Source organism: Zonotrichia leucophrys, chromosome 1 (genome assembly GCF_028769735.1).
Source record: "Zonotrichia leucophrys gambelii isolate GWCS_2022_RI chromosome 1, RI_Zleu_2.0, whole genome shotgun sequence".
In the NCBI taxonomy this organism is placed as follows: domain Eukaryota; kingdom Metazoa; phylum Chordata; class Aves; order Passeriformes; family Passerellidae; genus Zonotrichia; species Zonotrichia leucophrys.
The window spans coordinates 92228366-92253128 of record NC_088169.1 but is presented as its reverse complement, the minus strand read 5'-3'; the positions used below and the strand labels follow the sequence as shown (position 1 = coordinate 92253128).

General features: G+C 45.6%; 1 protein-coding gene across 4 annotated transcripts in view; it reads left to right on the top strand.

Moving 5' to 3' along the window:
* The window catches only part of IGSF11 (immunoglobulin superfamily member 11), a 139935-nt gene that overhangs the window by 34126 nt on the left and 81046 nt on the right, over positions 1–24763 (top strand). The window contains exon 1 of one of the 4 annotated variants that reach the window (XM_064722194.1): positions 1247–1440. The exons of 2 other annotated variants lie outside the window; for them this stretch is intronic. In XM_064722194.1, coding sequence (XP_064578264.1) covers positions 1368–1440 — 73 coding nt within the window. In that variant the 5' untranslated portion in view covers positions 1247–1367. Of the gene's footprint in view, positions 1–1246; positions 1441–10825; positions 10896–24763 lie in introns of those variants that run through there. One more of the 4 variants, XM_064722201.1, reaches the window with a different exon arrangement.

The window sequence follows — 24763 nt, the reverse complement described above, 5'->3', positions numbered from 1 at the left end:
ATGGGCACCAGCTTGCTTTTTTTGCATGGTTCTTAAGGAAATTTATGTTTTTCTACCCCTGAGACCTTTCCTTGCCATCTTCACTCCTGGGTGCAGCTCTCCCCCACCCCTCTTCACAGGGGTAGTGGAGCCATGTAAAGGGTCAGAACACCTTTTGAGACAACTGAGGAGGCAGAAACCTGAACAGTGCTGAGCAATAGGGTAGTCTAGGCAGGGGACAGGGGGATGCTCCCAGGGACTGTGACTGGAGGTGGGGAGAAGCATGACAAGATGGATTTGCTGCCTGCAGGATGCAAAGGCTGCATAGCTGTGCTTTGGTGGGGAGGAAACGTCTAGTGAGGGAATGAAGCAATTGGACATTTGACAGAATTGTTAGAGAGTTTCCTTGTCAAACTGCTTATTTTCACAAAGCAAAACTACCATGATCAGACTTGGACAGGGAGCTGGCTGTGTGCAAGGAGTCATTCTGTGCAAGCTTTCTGCTTGTTCCTTTCCCCACAAGCTCATCCTAAATTCATAAAGGGTTCCCTTTCTCCTTTTCTACCCTCTACATACACTTGATGCGTGCTGATTTTCAACTGATTAATTTTTCTGTGCAGCCTTAAGAACTGCACTGACTTAAGCTTGTGACACAACTTGTTGGCGATTCCTGCGTTACACAGTATTGCAGTTCCCCAACTCAGAGAACTGCCTCACACCCTTTGGAGATCCCTTGGTCAGTTTTACAGGAGTGCGGAATGCTTGTGTTTCCCAGACTCCTGCATGGTGGAGTTAGGGTGGTTCATACCTTTGCAGCGTTTATAGCGTGCGCTGCAGCGGCGACCAGTCCCATGCAGACCATCCCAAATATTTTGCTGTGCGCTGCCGCTGTCGTCTTCAATGCAGCTGTAGGCAGGCTCCGGAAAGAAGAAGCCCCCACGCTGCCGCGATGATCCGGAGGAGCGGTGGGGGTGCAGTCTCCAGCCCTGCGCTGGACCGCACCTCCACGCCCTGGCCCGTGTAGCATCCCTACGGATGCAGCGGCATCGGGTTGGCGGGGAAGGGGAGGAGGGGGGAACCCCCAATTTGCGCGGAGAGAGGAGGAGGGTGGTGGGACGTGCCGCTGCGCGCCGGGACGGTGCCGCGCGGGGGGTGACAGCCGCAGCCCGGCGGGTTGCGGGGGCGGCTCGGGGCCGCCAGGCTGCGCTCTCGGTCCGGCCGCCGCGCCTGCCGCCCTCCCCGGGCGACCGGGGCTTGGGGCACGGCGGAGCCTCGCCGCGAGCGGGCGGTCCCGGGACGGCGGCGGCACCACCGGCGGCGGCACCTGCGGCGGCGGCGGGGAAAGGCAGGGCTCGGCGGCCCGCTCCGCGCCCCTCGCCCGGCCCGGCATGACGCGGCGGCGCCCCGGCGGCGGCGGGAGGTGGGTGCCGGCAGCCCTGGCCGCGCTCCTGGCCCTGAGAGGTGAGTGCTGCACGGGCGGAGCGGGGCGCGGCGCCCGGCACGGGGCATCGCCCTGCGGCCGCGGGGTCGCCGCCGCCGGTGCCACGGCGGCGCCCCGCGCGTGGGGAAGTTTTGATTGCGGTCCCGCCGGGGATGCTCGGGAATGCGGCGGCGGGCGAGCGCTTTTGCAGGCAGGCGTGGGGAAGGAGCGCTGCTCTGCTCGGCTCCTTCTGCTGCCTCCGCTGCACCATTCTTCCTACTATTCTCATATATACATATTTTATTTAATTTATTTTTTACCATGCGGTAAAACTTGCTTGAAACTGGGCTTCACGTTAGGCTCAGTTGTCTGGGCCTAGCCCCTTGGTAAGCTCACCTGTGTGGAAAACTCTGGTCTATGCTTCAGGCCCTGAGGCAGCAGGGAACTTTCCGCAGAGATGGTGACAGGCTGCTCGGAGCCCCCTGTGTCCCCCCCATCCTCTCCTCTGCCTCCTCCTTCCAGGCACACGGCGCACCGCTTCAGCTCTAAGATACGTGCCTGCCCCCGGGGACGTGGAGACTCCAGCACCTCCCGCCCCCTATAGCCCTTCCGAAATAAGGTGTGTTCCCTGGTCTCTGTGCGGAGAGGAAACAAATTGCGTATGACAGATGCTACTCACATCGCTTAGTGCATTGCCGGGGAGCACCAGGAGGTGCTGCATTAAGGGCAGCAGAAGAAACTACCAAGTGCAAGATGTTCAGGCTCATCTGTTGATCAGGTGGCAATGCCTCCTTTCAAGCAATGCTAAACTTTAGAACAGCCCGCTTGGTTATGGTTTACAGAGGTCCACATGGCAATTTTCTTAAGGTCTGGCCTTTAATGCAGACACTCGCTAAGCAGTTTTGCAGAGCTCAGCTCAGCAGTGAGCAGCTCACAGCTTTGAGACAGCTGGGCCACCTTCACTGCTGGGAAACTGGGAAACTTGCTGCAAGAGGTCCCTGGGACAGAGGGAGGACAGTAAGAAACAATGGGATCTCTCATGAGAGGACCAGAGATGTCTCAGCAAGGTCTAGATGAAACCTCCTCACAGTCGGGATCTGGGTGGAGTCTGCTGCTTGGGTGGCTGTGCCGAGCTCTCACTGCCCTGCAAGGCACAGCAGGCTTTCCCCTCTACCCAGGACTTGGTTAGAAACAAGTCTTGTGATGGATAAATGAACTTTTCCCAAATGCCTCAGCCTCAAATGCACCCTGCATTCCTGTCCTCAGAAAATGTTTGGGAGTCTGAGTCTCATGCATTAACTGGAAATTGCACCTGCTGACTTCAAAGAGATGAATTATGGAAAAAAAAATAAAGTTTACTAGCATTAAGTTGAAAGAAATAATCTCAGCTTTCATACTTCACACTATTGATTTGCTTTTCTTCCTTTTTCCAATTTGGAAAGCAAGTTCAATTATTTTCAGGTTCTCAGTGCTACAGGTTTTTTTGCCTGCAGTCATTGCAAAGGTGTAAATGTCTATGGAGTTACTGGACTTGCTCCAGTTAAAGACATATAAGTGGTGAAGTCCTTCTGTTGACATGATGTCACTGCAAAAACATACAACAGTAATCAGATATCAGGTTAAAATTGAAGGGATATTTAATCATCCTTTTAAGCATTGACTCAATATTTACTTTTTTTTTGTTGAGGGCACACGGGGACAGTGACATTGAACAAAACTAGGTGTGAAAACACCCTTTTCCATGAAATATTTATCTGCAATAGTGTAATGGTTTTTCTTGCAATTTCCTTTAAGTCTTCATAGTTACCTGAATGAAACACCTATGTCTCAAGCTTGGCTTTTTTTTTCATTTTGTCTTAGGAAAAGTCTTTAGAAGATGGTGGTAAATGAAAATAGCTGTGGTACACAGTTATTTTTGTGGAACACAACATGGCCATATTTTTCAGTGGTTCTTGAGTTTGAAAAGAAAACACTGTAAGGGATAAGGAACAGACATACACCCAGGAAAGCTGAAATTAAATTGGGAGAGTTTTTTCTAAACAACATTTGCAGAAGATTAGTGAGAGTGTTTCTGCTCTGGGCTGCCAAGTATGGTTAGGAAGAGTGATTTTTAATTTTTTTCCTCTTTTTTGAGATTTTAGACTGGTTTAGAAGATAGAAGAAAATGAGGGGTCATATGCAAAGTGATTCCTACATTAAAAATAAGATTTAAAAGAAGGATCTGAAACTGTGAGAGTGTATAATCAGGCAAAATACTTAATGCCAAGAAAATGAAAGTTGTTGGGGGGAAAATAGATAGTGATATTAAAAAAAAATAGTGACATTTAAGTCAATTATTATAGAGCCATTTTCTTACATTGCTTTGTAGTTTGTAGAATAACAATTATCCTTTGTAACTGGTGCCAGTTGCCCATTTTCTGGGCCTGTTATACCCATGTTGATGTCCTGGGCCAAGGGCAGCATCTATGTTTTCCTTCTAAAACCTTATAACCATAATAATTTGTTGTGGAAATAATATTTTCCAAGGAGGAATCTAGGGAAAGATAGGAGGGAATTCTCTTTAGAGCTTTGAAATGAAACCTGGGATTGCTAATCAATCCTCCTATGTCTCCAGAAATAGCATCCTGCAAATTGTCAAATGTGGTAGAAATCACACATCGGGTACAGTCAGAGCGCAGAGCTGACGTGTTTTTTAACTGCATGGTGTTTGGATCCTGTGACACAGAACTGCAACAGGTGAGATTTCAGTGTGTTACAGTCCACTGCAGATGGATCTTGCAAGAGCAGGGGGTGAGGGTGCCTGGCTGTGGTGGATTAATGCAACAGCAGGTCTACAACTCCTCACATGACTTGTTGGAGTTGCCCTCCTGTCGGTCTGAGGTTCTCACAGCTGAAACTCTTTTGGCCTTGCAGCACCCTTGTCCTACCCACCCATGCTTCCCAGCCCTGCACCAGGTCCTCAGCTCTAGAACGGGAGTACTGTATCAGTCCCTTGCCCTTCCATGCTTTTGCAGTGTTTTTTTGGAACAGATTGCCATTTGTGTCAAGCTGTGTGGTTTTGTGACGTGTAGATAAATCATTTTGCTCGTGACCTGACCTTGGTCCCCAGCGGTAGGCACAGATGCATTAACTACTTCTTTTTGAAGTGGGCATCATTCTCTTATTTTGGAAACCAATTCTTTATCTCTGTTTCTTCAGTATTGCCTAAACTGCAATTTTCCTTTTATAAGATTCTGTTCTCAAGGGATCTCAGAGTGCCTCAGGAGCAGCTATATTTAGTTGCTCAGTAGTAATATGGATATACAAAGTATGGTATAAACAACTCCTTAACTTAGGAAACTTAGGAATTATTTTTCCTGCCTTCTTGGGAGAGTAGTGTTTTTATTCTTGTACCAATAGTACAGATGGAGAAGGCAAAACTCAGAGAGACCTTGTGACCCACTGAAGGTCAGTGGATGCTGGTAGTAGTCTTGAGTGTCTTGGAACAAACTGTAACCACAGGAGAATGCTTAAATTTATGCAGCAGGTTAAGCAATAATGTAGTGGTCCTCTTTAGGGATGTTCACTACTAAATTGTGGTGAGTCATCTATATTTAGCAGGATGCTACTATCATCGTGCTTTTTAAGTAAAGTGCTTTTAACACAGTTTATTTCAAGGAGAAGTGCATGCACTGAAAATCTGTTCTTTGTAGTTTCCTCCTTGTGGAGCATTAATGCTGCCTTGCCTTTTGTAAGTGTTCAGAGAAAAATTTAGCTCCTGGTTGTTTAACAGACAGCAATGTAGCAAAGACAGTTCTCTGGTTATTACTACCCTGTGTTTGCACAGTTATTTATAAACATTACCTAATTGAGAGTCTCCAAACTTACTTTGTGAGGGAAGTCAATTTGATTTACAGCATGGAAAACTGATGTGTGCAGAGATTAAATTATTTTCTTGCTGTCAGGTAGGACATTTGCCCAGCCTCTCCTTTAGAGAAGTCACAATTACAGGGCTCCTGGTCATATGCCTCCCTACTTTATTCTTGCAACTGTTTCATGCCTTGTGCACCAGGGAGAAAGCACAACATTTTTTACTGTGCAGAGTGAACTTTTAAGGGGTTTTTTGTTGGTTTTTTTTTTTTTTTTCTTAGAAGTTTTAATCTCTTTGGTTTTGGAGGTCACCTGTGTCCTGGCTCCTGCCTTTTTTTTCACTGCATGAACTGGGCTGCTCTATTTCATCAGAATTGAGGAATTTGGCTTCATTCTAAATGAAAGTGGAAGTCAAATGCTTTGATGGTTTTGAAAGGAAATTTTTGAGATAAATTCCATCTTAGGACACTGATATTTTGTCTCTTTGTGGAGTTGTATTGTTATAATACAAGGAAGTACCCTAAGCAAAAAGATATTTTGATGTGAAAAGTCAAAATTTTTCATACTAAAGAAACTTAAACTGAATGTTTCTACATTTTTGATTTTTTTTCCTCCCTGTCTTTCTTTTGAAATGCAGTTATGATTTTACAAAAAATCCCATGTTTGATAAGTTTTGGTTTGGTGGAAGTAACTTCAGTAAAGCTTTAGTGGTTGCTGCTTTTTTATTTTTGTAGGGCATTTAAAAAGGGCATTTAAAAGAGATAAAAACCAACTTGCAGCAATTGGTAGTACCTGTGCACAGTCTTTGCCCATTATTTTTGCCATCTTGACACATGTATGCAAACATCATGTACCCGTGCACTGCTCTTGTCCTTTCCTTATTCATTGTGCTGTAGAGCATTGTACTGAAAAAGTCAAGTTTCTATTTAAGAAATACAGCAAATATTTGTTAATATTTGTTTCTCCTTCTGGAACAGTCACTGGAGAAATCAGAACAGGACTAGCAGGTTGAGCTCAGTCCCCTATTATTTGTGCATGTGCAGAGCCACAGCTCTCCTCCTGGCAGCATAGCAGTACTTGTACATTTGCATCTCTGCATGAAGCTAATTTCAAGTGTAATTTTGGTATTATGCTCATCAGATTGCTTATTTAGGGACAAAAACTTGTGCAGTTATTTTCTCATACTCTCATGAGCCAACCTAGCTATGAGAACATGAGCTTTTGCTTCACAAGCATCAGCTGGAGAAAGCCAGCATCTGAACTCCACTCACTCCAGTTACCTCTGGGCTTTGATTTTACCAGGAATGTTGAAGCCAGGGGTGTTGTTTGTGGCACCCTGTTTACAATCTGTGGTGCATTTCTGCAGTAGCCTGTCTAGGCAGTCCTGGGCCAAGTCAGCCCATTGGTCTCTGCTGCCATGGCCAAATCTGGATGCTCCAATGGGAGATGCCAAAACCTCTTCAGTGAGAAACTGGTGCCAAACATTTAGCAAAGGGGAGACTGGTGTCATGTCTGTGCTACAGGTTGCCCTAGGAATAGGCTGGTGTATGCATTGCTCTGGACTTCAATGCCTACAAAACCCAATTTTCTCTTAATTTTTAGGGTATGAGCACACTCCTTGCCATAAAATGAATTAAGTCATGTATTCCTTCTACCAATGCAGAATGAATAAAGCATCCATCTCCTCCCCTTCCTCAGGCAAGCCCCCCAACTTGCAAAGCAGCAGATGTAAAACTTCTCCCTTGCCAGGGGCCAGGTTGAGCTGGGCTGAGCGAGCCTGGGCCGTGTCCTGAGCTGGTGTCCAGCAGGGTGGGTGTGCAATGGCCCAGGACACACCAAGCCCTCGGCCTCCCGAGCTGAGGGGCTGCGGGTGGGCTGCAGGCTCAGCTCTGCCTCTGCCCAGCACATTAACAGCTCTGCCAGGAGCAAGTGGGCTGGCACACCCCTCTCTGCAGGCCCACTGGGGGGATTACTTCCTAATCCCCACTAATTAGAAGTTGGCTAGTGCCTGGAAGCATGAGGGTATAGTGATGTTATGCTCTTTTCATTCTATTTTTGGTTTTTTTTTGTTCTACCTGATGTATCTGTGGATGTTCCCAGTATCCTTATAAATGCATGGGCCTCTGTGATTTCTGCTGAGCTCTTGACTTGACTATAACATGGGCTAATCATTCTTGGTAGTTAATTATTGTCTGTGCTTCGGAGGAGTAGAAAAAGTAAAACCAGAAAAGGAAAATGACAATATTTTCCCTATGTCTGGTCATGTTTCCTGCTCTTCACTTATGCTAAACAACCTTTCTTTTTTTTCTCTTGAAAAAACAAGCAAACACAAAAAGCCCACAAGCAAACAAAACTCACAGAGATGTACCTGTTTCACTTTTTCATTCTTATTTGATTTCTTTCTATTTAACTCATCTCCAAGTTAAATTGTCTCAATTTTAACAGTGTTTGTCCATTAGGTGTTTTTGATTGATGAATGATGAAACCTTTCTGTCCCTTCTGCATTTTCAAATATGCCATGCAGAAGTAACCCTGGCAATTCCAGCTGAGGGTGCACTTTCAGTGTTCCTGGTGGCATTAGAATACTTCCAGCGTCCTTCTTTTCAGCCTCTGCCTTTAGACACCCTGACAGCTTGCTTGCTTCTTTGACCACCGCTGTATGTTGAACAGATGTTTTCATTGAGCTGTTCACAGTGATACCAAGATATTTTTCTCAAGCGATTACATTTGAATTAGAGCCCCATGGTATATGAGTAGTTCAGATTATTCTCTCAAGTTCTTATTACTGTCTGTTTGGTAATGTTGAATTTCATCCTGCATTACGCTGCCCACTTGCTCAGCTTTGTCAGATCCCTTGGAAGTCTCTCTCAATCTTCTTTTGTCTCAGCCAGCCCAAATCACTTTGCCAGCTTCCTGTCTCTCTTCCAGATATTAAGGAATAGATTAAACCACCCCAGAACTGGTTAGAAACCTGGGGGTAATCCTTTGTAATCAGGGCCAGAGCGAGGGCAGGGGGAGAGGGGCTCCCATGCCTCTGAGCTGGGGCACTGAGGAGTGGGGCAGCAGCTCCGGACTCAGCCTGACCTCAGCTGGCCTGAACCCCACTGGGGCAAGGCAAGGGGAGGAGTTCCCACACCAGGCAAGCAGGGGACAGGTCTGGCAGTGGACTGGCATCCTGCCCAGAACAGTTTAGCAGGTGCACTTTGAAGTGACAGAAAATTAATTACTTAGTACTGTCCTTTTCCTTCCAAAATTAGAGTAGATTGCAGGGCCACAAGTTCCCCTGAGCTTGGTTTGTCCCTTATTGTGTACTTTTATGGGCTTAGGACACTGGGCTGGTTTAACCAAACCCTGACACTTCCAGGTTAGCCTGTAGCTCCCTTATGAAGAGCACACCAACTTCAAGAACCACCTGACCTAGCAAGAGTTTGCTGGTCTTTGCTAGTTACAGCCACTTGAGAAATTTTTCTTCAACTGTTCTGCACTTCTGGACTTGTCTCTTAAATGTACTGAAGTGATTGGGTTTTGGCTTTTGCACTTGGCCTTCAGTTTTGTTTTCAGTCCTATCTACGATTTTATGAGGTAACTGTTTAGACTGAATCACTTCTTGTTTCTGTTGTTTGGCCCTACAATGTGTTCTCTTGCTTTTCAGCAGTTTTTTGTTTAGAGCACTGAGTACCTTCTCAGTGACGATACTGAGATTGCTTCCGCACACCACTGTACAGTGTAACAATTTCAGTTCCGCTGCTTTTGGAGTTAGGCTGTTTTGAGCCTTTCTGCTTCTAATTGTTTTTTTAACTTGTAAGAGGCACAATGCAAAATTCAGCTACTGTGTTTCTCACAGGGATGTTAAATTTGATTGTGTAGCAGTCACTGTTACTTTGTATCTTTAGATCAGTTGCAGGGTTTTAGCTTCTAAGTGTGCTGGGACAGGTTGTTCCAAGTCCTACCTACGCTCTTTTAGACGCTGCAGAATTGTAGCCTGCTGTGACTCTTAGCTAATTCCTGCACATGTTGCTGAAGTCACTATTTTTTTCTGTTTTCTTTGACTTTGTTCCTTTGCTCTCACTCCACACAGTGCAGATGATATTCTTTACCTGATCAGGAGGCCATTGGGAAATACAGGTTGCTTTAGTGAGAGTTTTTTTAGTTAACTTTTCTCCCTTTTCAGCCTTAGCTATCTAGATGAGATTTGTATATCACCCATTCTGCAGTTTGATGTCTCTGCTTCTTTACCCACACTGGATTTCCAGGCAGGGCATGAGTCTGTGAAGAATTCTGCAGCTGTGGGCACACAGACTGCAAGGCATGTTGGACACTGTGTTGCTTGGTATGGCTGCAAAAAGAGGTAGTTGCATCATGTTGTAGGGACTGGTTCACTGCATTGAACCCAAAGTGCTTCTTGGAGTTTTTGCTCCAGCTCCACACCACCTGCTCGGACCTGTGCTCCCATGTGGTCTATCAGCATTAGCTGCACTCCAAAATGTTTGGTTTGGAGGTGATATCTCAGAAAATGCAGCCCTGCTTCTTGGTAAAAGGGTCCCTAGGATTTCCTGCATGGAGTGCATCACTCACTCTGCTGCCTCTCACTGCCTGTGGCAGTGAAGGGCGCCTGGTGCTCCCCATGACCAGGGAAGGAGACAGGGATGGGGGGAAGACGGGTTGCTTTAATGGAGCAGAAGATGATGGAGGGCTTCTGCAGGGCATTGCTGAGCGTGTGTGATTTCTCGGCTGCTTCCATAACTGTGTGGTTGATCTTCACTGTTTGATGGGGTTTATTGTCTGAACATCTCCATGGCTTGTGGAGCTGCTCATGTGCAGACCTGCTTGGCTTTCTGACTGTGTGAGCTAGTGACTCGGAGAGGTTGGAAGGACCTTGGCTACTTGGCAGAGGGACAGAATGGCCTCAGTCTGTCTGCAGAAGCATCATGTCCTTGGCTTGTCAAGGGCAGCCCTTCCTTTTGCCCCTGAAACATCTGCTGTGCCCTGGGCCCTTATTACGGGACTCATCCGCAATCAGCGCCTCCCTCTCTGTGCTGGAAATGCCTCGGACAGAGAGAGCAGGCTTGTGCATCTCAGCTGCAGGAGCTGCAGCAAAGCTGTGCTTTGCTTGTTCTTTGGGGAATGCTCCTGCTAGCTCTCCTGTAGCTTTTCTGCATAGTTTCATCTGTTCTTGCTGCTCTCACCCTTATTCCCAGTGGCTGTTTTGCCTTTTTTGTTGCCTTTTTTTTTTTTTTGTTTGTTTTGCAAGACTTCGTTTCAGCTACCACCTTGACAGCAGTTGTCTGTTTATGCACAGAATAGGTACATATACAGGCAGGCTTCCCCCACCCCCTGGTCCCCATCCTCCAGCCCTCCTGCACTACGTGCCCTGTCCCCCACAGTTCACCCTCACTGGGAGCTCCAGCCCCGAGCCAGAGGGCTCACAGCGAGGGCACCGCTGCAGGTGAAGGGGGGGAGCTGAGGCATCCCACCGCCACCGGCTTGTGTTGCATCCTAATTGCAAATAGCCCTTCCGGCGTCAGCAGTTTGTGGGAATAATTGACAGGAGGTGCCGGCGAGGTGCTGAGTCAGAGCGAGGTGTGCTTGCCAAGGCACTGCAGCAGAAGGAGTCCGATCGCCTCGTGTGGAGGGAAGCCAATGGACGGTGGGTTTCCTAGCTGCTTTTTGGGCCTCTTTCTTTCCTTGCTCTGAGGCTGCAATTCAGCAGCAGTGATGCTATGCATGTAAGGGAAAAACCAGGGGATCGGGGGAGCTCTTTATTTTTTGCTTTTTCCTTTTTTTTTTTTTTTTTTGGCTGAGAGCACTGGGATTAGGGGATGTGGGCTCCATTCCCACCTGCTGCCACTGGGTTTCTGTTCTGTCATTTCTGTGCTCTGAGCAAGCAGAAGGGGTAGAGAACACATGTTGGGGGATAGTGTCAAGAGAGTGGCCCTAGTGACAGATTGATTTCTCCTGGGAGAGGAAAAGCAGCATGTGACATCCTCAGCTGGGCAAGGGGGATAGCTATGCAAGCTGAAAAAGCTGCAAAATAAAATTACTGAAAAGGTGTTCTGTCCTGTCCTTCCTGAGTGTTGTTTCTGCTGCAGTGTCCTACCATTTATTTGGGGATTTGAAATTACTCATTTGACATGCAGGAAGATGAGTGCTTGTCCTGTACACATCTAGCACCTGATGGACCTCCAGGTCAGGCTCGTGAGAGCTTTGTCATTTATTCCTGACCTTCTTGAATATGGCTAACATCCATGTTTATACCACAGCTGAATCTGTCCCAGAGGTGTGTATTCTTTCCTTTTTCTTGCTTCAGGGTGACTTCAGTCGTCTTTGTCTTTCTCCCTCTCTGTAGCACAGGGTACCTTTTTCCTACCTTGGAAAAAAATCAGTATTTATTTCACAGTGATCTAAATATATGTGTCTGCTGTGTGCTGCCTTTGTAGGGAGAGCATACTATTTTCGCTTTTAGTAACCACTTTGTGGAAAGAGATGAGAAGAATGAAGACAGAGGCCCATGTATTTTTCAGAACCCTTCCTCTCTATGCTGCACTCTGCCCACCCACTTTTTTCATGCTAATCCCTGTATAATCTTTCTCTTCACTGACTCAGGTAACAGCCCTGTTATATAGATCACCATGCAGCTGATGGGGAAAACTGAGGCCCTGAGATGGGAAGTGCTTTTGCCATGGTCATGCAGGACTCCCATGGCCAACGTGGGGTTGGAGCCTGCATCTTCTGACTGCCAGCCCATGCCTTCTTCACTGGGCAATGCTGCCTGGCCACTGATTTAATCAGTGGCCTGCTGGATACTTTTCATCCTGAGTTTTTGTGGCAGTGGCTCATGAGTGGTTGTCGATTCTAAGTCTCTAGAGAAAATCCGCAGCAACTAAATCAAATGCAGTTCTTCCCTCATCCTTGAATTGGCCATCTTCATGATGAATATTTTGCTTGGGACCCCCAGAGGGGTGGCCCTGGGGTCACAGGTGAGGGGACTGTGTGTGCAAATTATCTGTCCTCCTCACCTCCAGCTTGCTGCCTATTCACATGCTGGGTGCAGGTGACACATCTTAAATAATCTGTGCCTTCAGGACACTTTGGAGGCAATCTTTCCTGACTGGGTTCTGATGCAGGATCAGCCAGGGCTAATCAGGATCAGATCAGGGCTGGTTTGGGAGGTGCAGGATGGTCTGAGCCGTGACTGTCCTGCCTTCAAGTTCTGTTTCTGTGTGAGTTTTGCCCTGCTTGGTGGAGATGTGCTAGCCAGGACACTCCTACAGAGAAGAGTGAGTCTGGTCCTCAGGCATTGTGAAGTATTGTCTTCACTGCTTAAGGGAACCTTGGTTTCCATTGGGTCTAATGCAGCCCTTCTTCCTCACCCACTCTCTACCCATGGTGTGACTTCACCCTGAAAATAGAAAAAAATAGAGCATTGTCTGTTACAATTGGGATTTTATAAGATACCTATGGGAATTAAGCACACAATTCCCTCAGGTTCTTTTTAAACAGCCTAGCTGATGTGAATTTATGTTGGCAATAAGCAAGAGTGGAAGCAGTCCTGTCAGCAGAGCCACAGCTATTTTCCCTGTGTTTGATGTAGAAACTGCTGTGGTAAAGCTTATTTAGCTTTGAGGTCTGTGTGTCAGGACCTGGCACTGGAGCCTTCAAGAGGTCTCTGGTGTGAGAGGACCCCATGCTCTTGCCTCCTCTGGGGGTCTTTTCAAGCACTCAGAAGGTCTGTGGAAATACCAGTGTGTAATAACACTGTGTGTAGGGCCACAGTGCTGGGCTGGAAAAATGCACCTGACATCCACTGGGCCAAGGACTGAGCCTGCTATGAGCCAGTCAGAATGATAAAACTCTGCCAAACCAACTCTTCTTTCCTTTCCAAGGTGTAAAACCATGCATGGATGGTAAGGAGTAGCATTTAATTGCAACTCACTGCAATAGAATTTGCTTAGGAGATAATTGAGAGATTCTTCTGACAACTGCAAGAATCCTTTTTTATTCTCTTTCTCCACAACCAAAGAATGACAACTCGTATCAGTTTTCCACAAATGGAGAAATTCAGTGACAATCATTGTACTTTTAATTAAAAATAAACAGTTATGATATAAGATAATAAAACAACTGCTGGAGATCAAACAAGCTGTGGAATATAGCTGTCACTTAGAACAAATCAGGAACAAACAAGAAGAAAAAGCTTCCTTCATCCCTGGTTACAAGTGAGAATCCTTTCTGGGATTTTGTTTTTGTGGCTAAAATAATTTTCATAGTGTAATTTAGGTTTCTTTTTGGAATTTGTTCCTCTGGCCATATAGCCAGGGCACAGCTGGCAGCTTCTCTTGCAGCTGCCGGAGGGGAAAAGTGATTCAGGTGGGGATGCTGCTGATCCTGTGATCCAGTGCTGGCCAGAGGGTCCCAGAAGGTCACTGTTGTCTCCTGCCAGTGATCTGCTTCCAGCTTCTCCTCACCCCTTTCACCTTTATGAAAATGTTCACTGTGTGAACATAAGTTGATAGACAAAAAGGAGTGTCCACCTCTAATTGTGAATTTATGTGAAATGGGCTCAAGTTGTGGAAATCTCATTAAATTAGTGAACTATGTAAGGCTTCCATTCATTTTGGCTTCGCTCAGAGTACAGCTTGGATTATTCTCTCAGATTTGAAGAGTTATTCAGCCTTGGAGCTCAAAATCAACTTAGAAGCTAAAATCAGACTAGGTCTCCTTAGTTTAGCTTTAAAAACAGAAACGTATTACACTCAAAGTCCATTAAAGCCAAAAGGATGTCTTAATGCATGTGTATATATATATATAATATATAATAATGCACATATAACTGTACAGTCAAAATAAAGCAGCACTGGGAAATGCATAAGTTAATGATGCCTTATTATGTATCCTGTATCATTTATGGCATGAATCCTGTATCTTTTATGGCATGAATTTTATAGTCTAAGTGGTAGTAAGATTAGAGGTAGGTGAATAATTTATAGCAAATAATTTATTTAATGAATTCCTCTTCCATTTCTATTTGAAAATTGTTTGTGAACATCCTGCGGTTTCTTTGCATTTTACTTATTTGAAATTACTTACTGAATAGCTTCTACAAATAATATTTGACATGCCACATGTTCATAAGAAGGTTTGTTGTGTTTTTTTTTAACCGTTTCCTAAGAAGGAGAGCAGCATTTCAGCTCCAGGTTTGGTTGCTCAGCAATGATGCAAAGTGAAAGTTCATGCCATAGTATTTCACTATCCTGACAGCTCAAAGTAATTGCTGGAATTAAGCAGTTTCTGAAATGTATAAAGTATTAGCTATTAATTTTTAATAATTTTTCAGACTCTTTGTGGGGATAGGCAAGTTCAAAACTCACTTTTGCTAGTGAGTGCTAAAATTGCTCAAAATGTGTTACTTCCTTGTACATTTACGTCACTAAATTAGAATAGCTGCAGAAATGAACAGAATTCTCTAAGGTCCACAGTCAGCAGTGTGCTGTGCATATGCCTGACTTTAGGCATATTCCTGAGTAGATGCATAAGTGGTAGAGTGGCAAATTATGAACTTCAGCATATGTTTAAGTGGTTTTCTGAATTAGGGACCAAAATAGAGAACAAAGCAAATTTATCTTTCATGAAAGTGAACATACAAGAGAATTCTGTTTCCTTATCTGCAATTACAGGCACTGCATCTTTCAGATGGGGAGCGTGGGAGAGTGATGATATAAATGTTGAATTAAGTTGCAGTATTCCTGATTTCATCCAATACAAGGCAGTTTATTTGAAGTTTCTCATATATGTCACTGTGCCTCCCCCCCCCTTAAATATTGCATGAAATAGCATAAAGAATTGAAAAACAAACAAACAAAACCTCAGCCATTAGTTTCAGTTTTTTTATTTATATCTTTATTTCTTAAGATTCCTCAGATTTCAGAATATTTTCCATGTACTTTTATTGGCTTATCATCCCTCTAAGAAAAAATTAATTTGGAAATATTAAATAATGCTTGACAAAAGTAATGCAAATGGTGCATCACAGAAAGAAGAACTTTCTCTGGGTCTGCAAAGACTAGGTGTGAGTTACTTTAACATCTTAAAGAACAGCTGCAACAATGTCAGCTGCTGAAGGTCAACATTTTTGTGTGCAACTTTTGTGTACATTGTGGAAAGCAGGTTCTGAAGCTGTGTGAGACACCCTTCAGCTCTGTAACACAGGTGATGCTTTGTTGGCCTACCTGAAGGCACATTTAAACAGTTGTTTTTTTGGGTCTGTGAACCAGTGAGATCTCATACTCTTCCTGTTTGTGTCTTTGGGCTGACCTGTGTGGGGTCTCTTATGTGTAGTAGAGGGTGGGACATGGCAGTGAGTAACTCACCTAACATCATGAACCCTTTTCTTCTGTCAGAGGAGGGCTGGGTGCAGGGACTTTGTGTCCCAAGGGAACAAATGCTTCTGGGCCACAGGGCCCAACTTACTGAGTTGAAGTAGCTATCAGAAGAGCACAGACAGTTCAGGAGAGGGTGGTCTGGGAAGCTGGGAAGAGAAAGAGACATTTCTGGGTGATTGATGATGTGTAGGATGCAACTGCAGAAACAGGCAGTCAGTTTTGGGGAAGGAAGAGAGGTTGTCCCTGCTGACTTGTGAGATCTAAAATGACCTCCTTGGAGCAGAGTCAAAGGAGTAAAGTGTTGTTCCTCATGCCAGTGATCAGAAGTGCACCCAAGCCATGCTGTGCACCCAACCCCCACACCAGACAGACCATGAAGACCAGCCTGCCAAATGTGTTCATCGATGTCCATCGGTGCTTATATGCAAGGAACTTGCATTCATGAGAGGAGGGCTGCTTCCAAAGAGAGGGTTTCTGGACCTCTGTATGCATTGCTTGCCCTTTAAGTGATGGTCTAGATCCCAGTCTTGTACACATGGAAATCAGTGGGAGAGTTTCAGCTTCATGTTGTTGGGAAGGTGAGGGAATGTTTGTCAGGCAACAGAAAGGAGGGCTAGAGCTGGACTAGGCCTGTGTGCTGCAGGGAGGACTGGGGAGCACCTGAACTGTGCTTTCCCCAGTATATATTCCTATTTATTGATCCATGCTCCTCACCCACCTGTCCTCCTCCCTGCACTGCACTGTGATTCCAGCCCCAGGGCTGGAGAAGATTCTGTAGGGAAAGCTGGCAGTGAAATTCTGAATATTGCATCAACAGTCTTCTCTCCTCTTTCTAAGGCTTTCAGAACACTAATCACATGAAATACATCCAAACTTATTGCTCATCCTTGCCACCTTTTATGACCTCAGTGATGAATGTTAAAACATTGAAACATTGAAATTAAAAAGCAGTCACCTGTACCAAACAAGGTAAACAGCAAATGGTCCCAACAGTCTGCCACGTGCCGTAACACACCGTAGGAATGCCTTTAGCAGCAAAAGAAGTAGCACTGCATTAGGTTTGCAAGGGCGGTGGTGCTATACCCTGCAAGGGCTGTGGCACTCGTGTCTATGACAGGAACAGCATCAAGAGACTTCTTGAAGTAATTGCATCCTCAGTATTTTGGGACCAGAGCCTGGCCAGCTCAGGAAGGTGGGAGATCAAAGGCCACTTCTGAATTTAGCTCACTTTCATAGAGCCTTGGGACAAAAATGGCAGAAGAGGTTGGTTTGAGAAGAAGTGTGGCTATGTCTCCATCCAGTGGCTTGTGCCAATGATGACGAGTTGGCATCCCACAGAAATTCAGTTTTACATGGGGTGCTCTCCCAAAATAAACATGTGGCAGATGCGAGGCTGCCTTCTTAAAGCTGACTTTTACAGAGGTCTAAGATGTGTCTTATCTTGTCTTGTGCCTTTCTGTGTTGTTATGTCTTCGGTGTTACAAACAGAGACTTATTAATAGTATCAATAAAAATATAATATAACAACAATAACAACAATAATAATTATTATTTACTATTTTACACTCCTGTGGGAAAGACCCTGGTTATGCCAAGTGGTTCTGCTGTCACTACAATGGGATGGCGCACAGTCGCAGACCTAAATGGCTGTGGCCATATATCATGCTCTCTGTGTCTCTCTCACAGTCAGCCAGGACAAGTCAAAACAGGCAAAAGGAAAGAAAACAGACAAATTTCCGCATCCATAGCAGCTGGAGTGAACGCCAAACAGATGGGCTCTTCCACCCCGATTATCCTAACCTCCTAAATATAGAAATACAGGCTTTTTTTTTCCCCCTTCTTTTCTATTTTTTCATAAATTTAAATTACCCGAGGGGGTGGTGTTAGCTCACGCTAGGGCAGTGCTAACGAGTGCAAATAGAAGTCATCTGCTGACAGAGTCAGATTGTGGCTTCTGCTCATGACTATCCCCCCACCCTGCCCACACACATTTTTTTCCACTGGAAGTGTGGGGAATGATAGGGGCTGAAGCCGTCCTGTCTGTGGGGTGGGGGAATGTGAATGTGTGTGTGAAGAGGCCTTTATTTCAAATCCTGTCAGTACTTATGCAAATACACAGAGCAAATAAGCAACAAAGAATATGGTTAAGAACTACACATCCTTGCCTCCTCCTGCAGATGGTTTGGTGAGTAGATGGGGTAGCAGTGCTTTGAGTCACTGGAGGAGTTCACAGCTATTTTGGTTATCATTGCACAAGCACACTGATAGATATGGGGTAGAAAGGTGCAGGGTCTGCTTTTTTATCTTGTACCAACTTGTGTTTTTTTGCAGCATGCAGAGAGATTGGAGGGATGTCTTCTGGCAGCAGGCTGGTTGTGCCTGAACAACCTCATCCTTTTTGTTCTGCAGTAGTTGACATCAGCAAAGCAGCAGCAGGGCAGTGCCTTGTGTGATTTTTTTTTTTTTTTTTTGACTTCTTTTGCCGTACTGAGGACTTGGATAGGAAAATTCTGATTTTTTTTTCCAGTGGAGAAACACACCACCTCACCAATGCTGTGTTTTCCATTCATCTTTCAGATTACTTTTGCTCTTTCTTGCCCCAGGGGCTGCATTTTGTACCTGTTATCAGGCTTTTGCTCCCTGACCATTCTTGGAGAGCAGGTGGCAGGAGGAGGTGCTGCCTGCACAGCATAGCAGAGGACTGTGAGGCTGTGTCTGATCCCTGCCCTGTTCTTCACTTGCAGGGTGGAGAGTGCACACACCTGGGTCTTGCTTTCCCCACCTCTAGGAAGGGAATGAATGACACGGGCTTGTTTCTGATTGTTTCAGAATGCTGTCAGGGAAAAACATTGTGTTGGTGCTGTATTACTGCTATCACTGTAACCATGAACCAAGATATATAATGAGGATAAAGGTTAGGAACAAAACTGCCCTGACTTGGGGCCCAGCCAAGCAGAACTGCAATGTTTTTCCCCTTGTCATTATGTACAAGGGTGTGTTGTGCTCTGTGGATGTATCTGTGCTACCATCAGTGCAGATATACAAATAGACCGTGTGTAAGACTTCAGAGACTCTGTGAAGAGGTTCTTTATCTTATGGGCTGCTCTCCATGTAAGGCTAGCACATAGTTTATTAAAGCTCCCAGGGCTCATTTTGCTTGTGTGCTCATGCTCTCCTGCAGAAACTCAAATAGCTGCAACCTTAACCCCAGGAGCCAGAGTGCCATATGTACTGCCGGGTTCTGTAGGATTTGCATTATCCTTGGAGGCTTCCCACATACAGAAGAGGTCAACAGCTTTTAGAGGAGGCTGGCTGGGGAAAGTATGGAGTTTGCACTGTTGAAGAAGGTCTCTAAGAATAAGTTGATCCAGCAGCTTGCAGGGTGACAGAACTGCAGGAGATCCTGCCTTGGGGCAGAAGGATGAGGTTGGTGGTTTCCTGAGGTTGCAGTGCAGGGGATTGTTACCCCATGTCTCTTCAGGGTAGAGTGCTTCTCTTGTTACATTGAGGTCATGCAGAGTGGCTTGTCTGAACTGTGAAGCACACAGATGCTACAGATACTGGTTAGTGAGGCGAAAGCAAATAATACATCTAGAAGCTTCCCCTGGAAATGGTTTGTTTTTAACATGGTGGTGATCATTCCACTGATAATAAGCCCAGCTGAGGCTGTGCTCAATATTTGCACTGTGTCCCCTAGAGCCTGGGTCAGAAAAGGGCTTTGCAGCCTGGATGCAGTGGCAGACCTGTGCTAGCTTCCACACCTTTGCTTAGGGCTCAGGATAAGCTCCTGCAGATACTGCATGTAGGGGATCCCAGTGAGAGGCACCTGCCTGGCTCTGCAGCAGAGGAGCTGTGGCAGGGTTTCTTCACTCTGATTCACGAGTGGCTCCCACAGACCTGGCTGGCACAGCACAGGGGCACTCGAGCATCTCCACACTGTGCACTTGAGTGCTCCTGAGCAGCAGCAGCTCAGGGGTGCAGGCACACCCGTGCTGGCCCTGCACCCTGCCTGCTTGGCTCAGCTGCCTTGCTCAGGCTCCCAGCCCTGCATGCTGGCTCTGTCCCTCGTGGTGGCTGTGCCCCATCCGTGCTGCTGCAGCCAGGGCACTTGGGGCTGTGCTCACCCTGACAGAGCCACCACCACATTTCTGCACCCAGGGCATGGGTAACCCACAGCCAGCTTGGATCCTCCCTAGGGACTCAAACAGCATTTTTAGGTTTTAAAAATATAATGGTATTGCAATCTGAGGGTTGTTGTGCTGCTTGTGTTTAAGGATGCCTGGGTATTTTTAGTTATGCTTTTCACCTTTTCTTGCCTCAGTTTCACTCTTGATAAATGTTGTTAAAAGTCCCCCTGGTTGCAGTTGTAGCCCTCTGAATAGTTGTGATTTTCATGATTGTTATCCTCTCTTTGCTTTGAGTCACTTAACTGTTTTGCTAGGTTTGAAAGAGATTGCCTGGAACTTTCCTATCCCTGGATTCTAGCTCAGACTGGTTTTGCATGGAAAATTTAACCCTCTTGTCTCCTATTTTTGAGAATAAGTTGGGGGAGGGAATGGGCTCCTGCAAATATGAAAAGAGAAATGTTTTATTTTGAATGCTGCCTTTCCACTATGTTGTGTAGCCAGGCCTTGAAATGCAGCAGAAGGGTGATCTGTGTGGTTTTTGTCACCTTTGAGACAATCCACATGAATTAGGTTAGATAAAGAGCCTTTGAAAAATCAAATGTGATTGTCCATGTGCTCAGCAGAGGCAACACAGAATTCATTGAAGAAAAAGCCTCAGAGTTTTCACTCCTTGCAGCTTCTTTGTGTGAACTGGGACAAACCCAGAGCACCCCTGCAGATGCCATCAGCTGTCACTAGGAGCAGAGAATGGACCCATGTCTCCCTTATCTCCTTGGGACACTGCCTTTGTCATACTTGGAGGTGGTGGAGAAGAAAGCCACCTTCCTCATGCCCAAGGATTGAGGGTGCTGGTCAGGAAGGTGAGCAAGGCAAGGGTGTCTGCAGCCTGAGGAGTATGGTGAGAATGGGAACGCACTGAAGGGGTGGGGGGAAGAAGGGAGGAAGCAGAACCGTATGGGACTGAATGGAGAAGGACTCCCTGGGAGTGAGTCACATCAATGGGCTGCTCCCCCAAGCTTTTTCTGCTTCAGAAAATCACCTCTCCCAGCTTCTCCTGGGGGAGACAACAATCACCCAGAGGAATTGACACTGGGAGCCTTTATGAGGGTTCTTTTGGCCTGGTGAGGCTCAGTGGAGAGGGGCGCAGGATGAGTCTGGGCCTGCCTGTGTCACATTCCAGAGGAACTGAAAAACTAGAAGAACTGAGCACCCTGAAAACCTCCCTAGGGACTCAGCAATTCTATCTTCAGTCTGGGATTTGAGGGTATACCACAAATATAACCTACAGTCTCACGTTTATTCTAAAGCCAGTAAAGCAGATGATTAAGTATAGGCTCAGTTTCTGTCTATCCTGGAGGTTGAAAGAATCAGGGAATAACAAAAGTATGTGATTTATTTATTTGTTTGTTTGTTTTAGTACATAATCAGCTATATTTTAGCAGTGCCAGTGGATGTGGCAGCTGTTGCTGTTGCTTTTCTGGCAGCATCTGGGCTGAATACCTGAGCTGTGTTGATACTTGATTAGACAGTTTGTTTATAAACTGTCTTGATGAAGGCTGGTACTTGCACCACAGAGGTTAAACAGGAGGTGAATTAACATAATATGAAGGTAATAATGATTAATAATTGCTACATTAGTAACAAGAAGCAGCAATGAATTTTTAAAATTGGGATAGTTTAAATTTCTGTGAAGTAGATTGCCACTTTCATCCTTTCCCTCCAGGTATATTACATTTCTGAAATGTCTCCTGTCCCTTCTGTGCTGAGACACTGCTTATCTTGGCAGTGGTCAAAAGATGCTTTTGGAGCAATAGTGTTCTTCCTTGCTTTTGTTTTTGTTCAAAAGAGTGGAAGCTGAGGACAAAGCAATCTCTTGCCTGGATGTGATGTGTATCTTGGAGAAGCTGTTCAACCCAGCCTTTTGCATGGAAATGAATCAAAGTACCTGAACTTGGGCCTCCAACCTACAGTAATTTAGCAGGCTTTTGCTCAGAATCCATAATTCAGAGACAAGATAGATGGTGTACTTCAGGGTTTGGGCAGAGAGCCACCTGTACAGCATGAAGGAGAGTGACGTTCCCAGGGCACTTTCCTCCTGCCTCTCACAGTACCTGGGGCTGCAGCAGGTTGGTGGGAGGACAGAGGTGAAGCTGCTCCAGTAGCAGTTGATGGCATGGCATTATTCCTCCCTTCCCACTCATCCATTGTGGAGAAAAGGCACTAAGGCCTGTGAAACATATGCTGAGATCACCATGCTTTGTCAGCTCCAGTGAGCTGGATCCTGCTGCTCAGTGGGGTCTGTAAATACTCTTTACTGTGCAGGGAAGCTGTGGGGTCTGGCTGTCCTTGGCTGCTTGCTCCTAAAGGTTCTTCAGTTGCAGAAGTATTTGGGAGATGTCTATTTGCTGCATGGCATTCCTGGGAGCAAGGAGGAAAATTTTCTATTTAGCTTTCCTGGTTTCTTGGTGTCAGATTTTGACAAGACACAGCACCCTGTGGTCAAGGTTACTGACCACATTGACAGCAGGTGCAGGCAGACTAACTCTCTCTCAAATGGAAAGGGATTTTTTTCCTTAAATCATTCACCAAGTGATTGTGAATTAAGAGTGAATTATTTTCAAATGGATCATGAATTGAGAGTAAATAATTTTTTAAATGGTGTGCTGTGAAACAATTATAGATAGTAAAAGGGACACCAGGCATTGCCTGGAGATAACTGAAATGTTTTCTCCTACAAGGATCAATGGCAGCAAGAGATCCTCCCTTCCCTTCCCTTCCCTTCCCTTCCCTTCCCTTCCCTTCCCTTCCCTTCCCTTCCCTTCCCTTCCCTTCCCTTCCCTTCCCCCTTCCCCTTCCCTTCCCCTTCCCCTTCCCTTCCCCTTCCTCCTTCCCTTCCCTTCCCTTCCCTTCCCTTCCCTTCCCTTCCCTTCCCTTCCCTTCCCTTCCCTTGATCTCCAGGTGCTTTACTTCATGTAAGTAGCTATTGAATATATGGCTGGTGTGGCTGTTAATTCCTTGGGGAATACACAGCTGGAGAGAATGTTCATTTCTCTGCAGAACACAGTTTGTCCCAGTGTGCAAGCTTAGCTTTTTAACCCAAGCAACCTCCCTCCCACATCAGTGAGCCTTGAAAAGATGTACTTTTGTTCTGTCTGTCCATGACATTTTATACTTTTCTTTAAAATGGTTTAGATAAAGACTTTCTTAACTACTGGAGTTAGTGGAGTTGGAGAATGACAGACTTCTGGGAAAATGAAGCTTCCCTGTGTTTGTCCAAAGTTCTACTTCTAAGAACGTTCCTGTTGTCCATTAGATAGCTAAGAAACAGAGTGAATGAGAAACATAGTGAGCAATTACTTACTAAAGTGGAGGGAGAAGATGGGCAGGACAAACATGGTTTATTTGTTTCTTTAATCCTTGTTTTTCACAGTTCCATTTTGAATATCTGCCCTATGGTTGACCTAGGCTAGCCCAATTAAAAACCAGAGTTCAGTGTATCGCTTCTTTTTTCTTGTGGCCTGTGATGTTGTCCTCTGATAATTGAGCTTTGGAGTAAGTCCCAGTGAATAACTCTGAAACTCCAACACCAAAGACAAAACACAACACCAAACCCCAACTTTTTGTGTTTACTCATGACCAAAATAGGAATATGCCAACTGAAGGTCACTTTTATGTTCTACCTTTTTTCAGTGCCCTGGCTAGACAAATCATGCATGGGAAAGGGATATCATCAAGATATCTGGGGAGAAGTTTCCCTTCCTGGTCAAGCCTGATCCAGGATGGAGACTGGGATGAGGAGAGAGAAGTTGACCTGAGATGTTTGGCTCTGTAGGACAGCTGCTGTCTCCCAGACACTTGTTGGAGCTGTTCACCCTGGAGAAGAAAAGGTTCTAGGGGGACCTTAGAGTGCTTTCTAGTACTTGAAGTGGGCTACAAGAGATCTGAGGAAAGATATTTTATGAGGATATGTAGTGATAGGACAAAAGGTAATGGCTTCAAACTGAAAGGGAGTAGGTGTAGATTAGATACTAAGAAGGAATTCTGTACTGTGAGGGTGGTGAGGCACTGCCCCAGGTTGCCTAGAGAAGCTGTGGGTGCCCCTGGAAGTGTTCAAGGCTGGGTTGGATGGGACTTTGAGCAACCTGATCTAGTGGAATGTGTCCCTGTCCATGGCAGGGAGACTGGAACTGAATGATCTTTAATATCCCTTCCAAACCAAACCATTCTATGATTCTACCTAGAATTAATTTTGACTGATAGCAGCACAGAGTAGCACAAGCACAGCTGTGAAAATAAAGCCACAGGTTGGCTTGTAGAATTTCCTGTGATTGAAGTCATAATGTCTCCTCTTAATTAATTTAATTCTGGTTTAATTAATTGAGGGTTTGCCTTGATTTATTCGGTTGCTGAATTGCTCACTCAGATGGCTTTTGTGAAGAGCTGCTGCATTTCCTTGCACAGACTGGAATGTTGTGTTATAATGTAATAATCAAACACAAATTCCTGATGATACTATCCCCCTCCTCTCGTCTTGCTCCACTCCTCCACCAGGGGAAATATAATTGAAGAGGAAGGAACGGATCCACAGGTTCTAATGCTTAAAGAAGAGCAAGACATTTCTTGGAACTTGATACCATTTTCACATTGAGTTATCAGCGTGTCTCTGTGCCAGTCTGCTACAAGACCATGGGCACAAGGCCTTATTCCTTGCGGCTGCTATTCTTCCATGTGTAATGTGGCTCATTTGAGTTTGGGATGTGGTTTTGGGATCATGAGCATGTCCGATGCCCAGCCGTACCGCATTTGCTTCTCACGGGGCAAGTTACACAGGGCGCTCACCAGCAAAGGGTTTTGTTCTCCCTTGTTCTCCCCCTTCCAGCATCCACTTGTGCCGTGTATGTGCTGGAGAGCATCTCCCCCCTCCTCCATCCTTTTCCCGATCCAAAGTCTCCCAGCGATCTTCTTGTTGTTTGTGAGGAGCCAGGAACCCTCCTCCTCCTCCTCCCGGC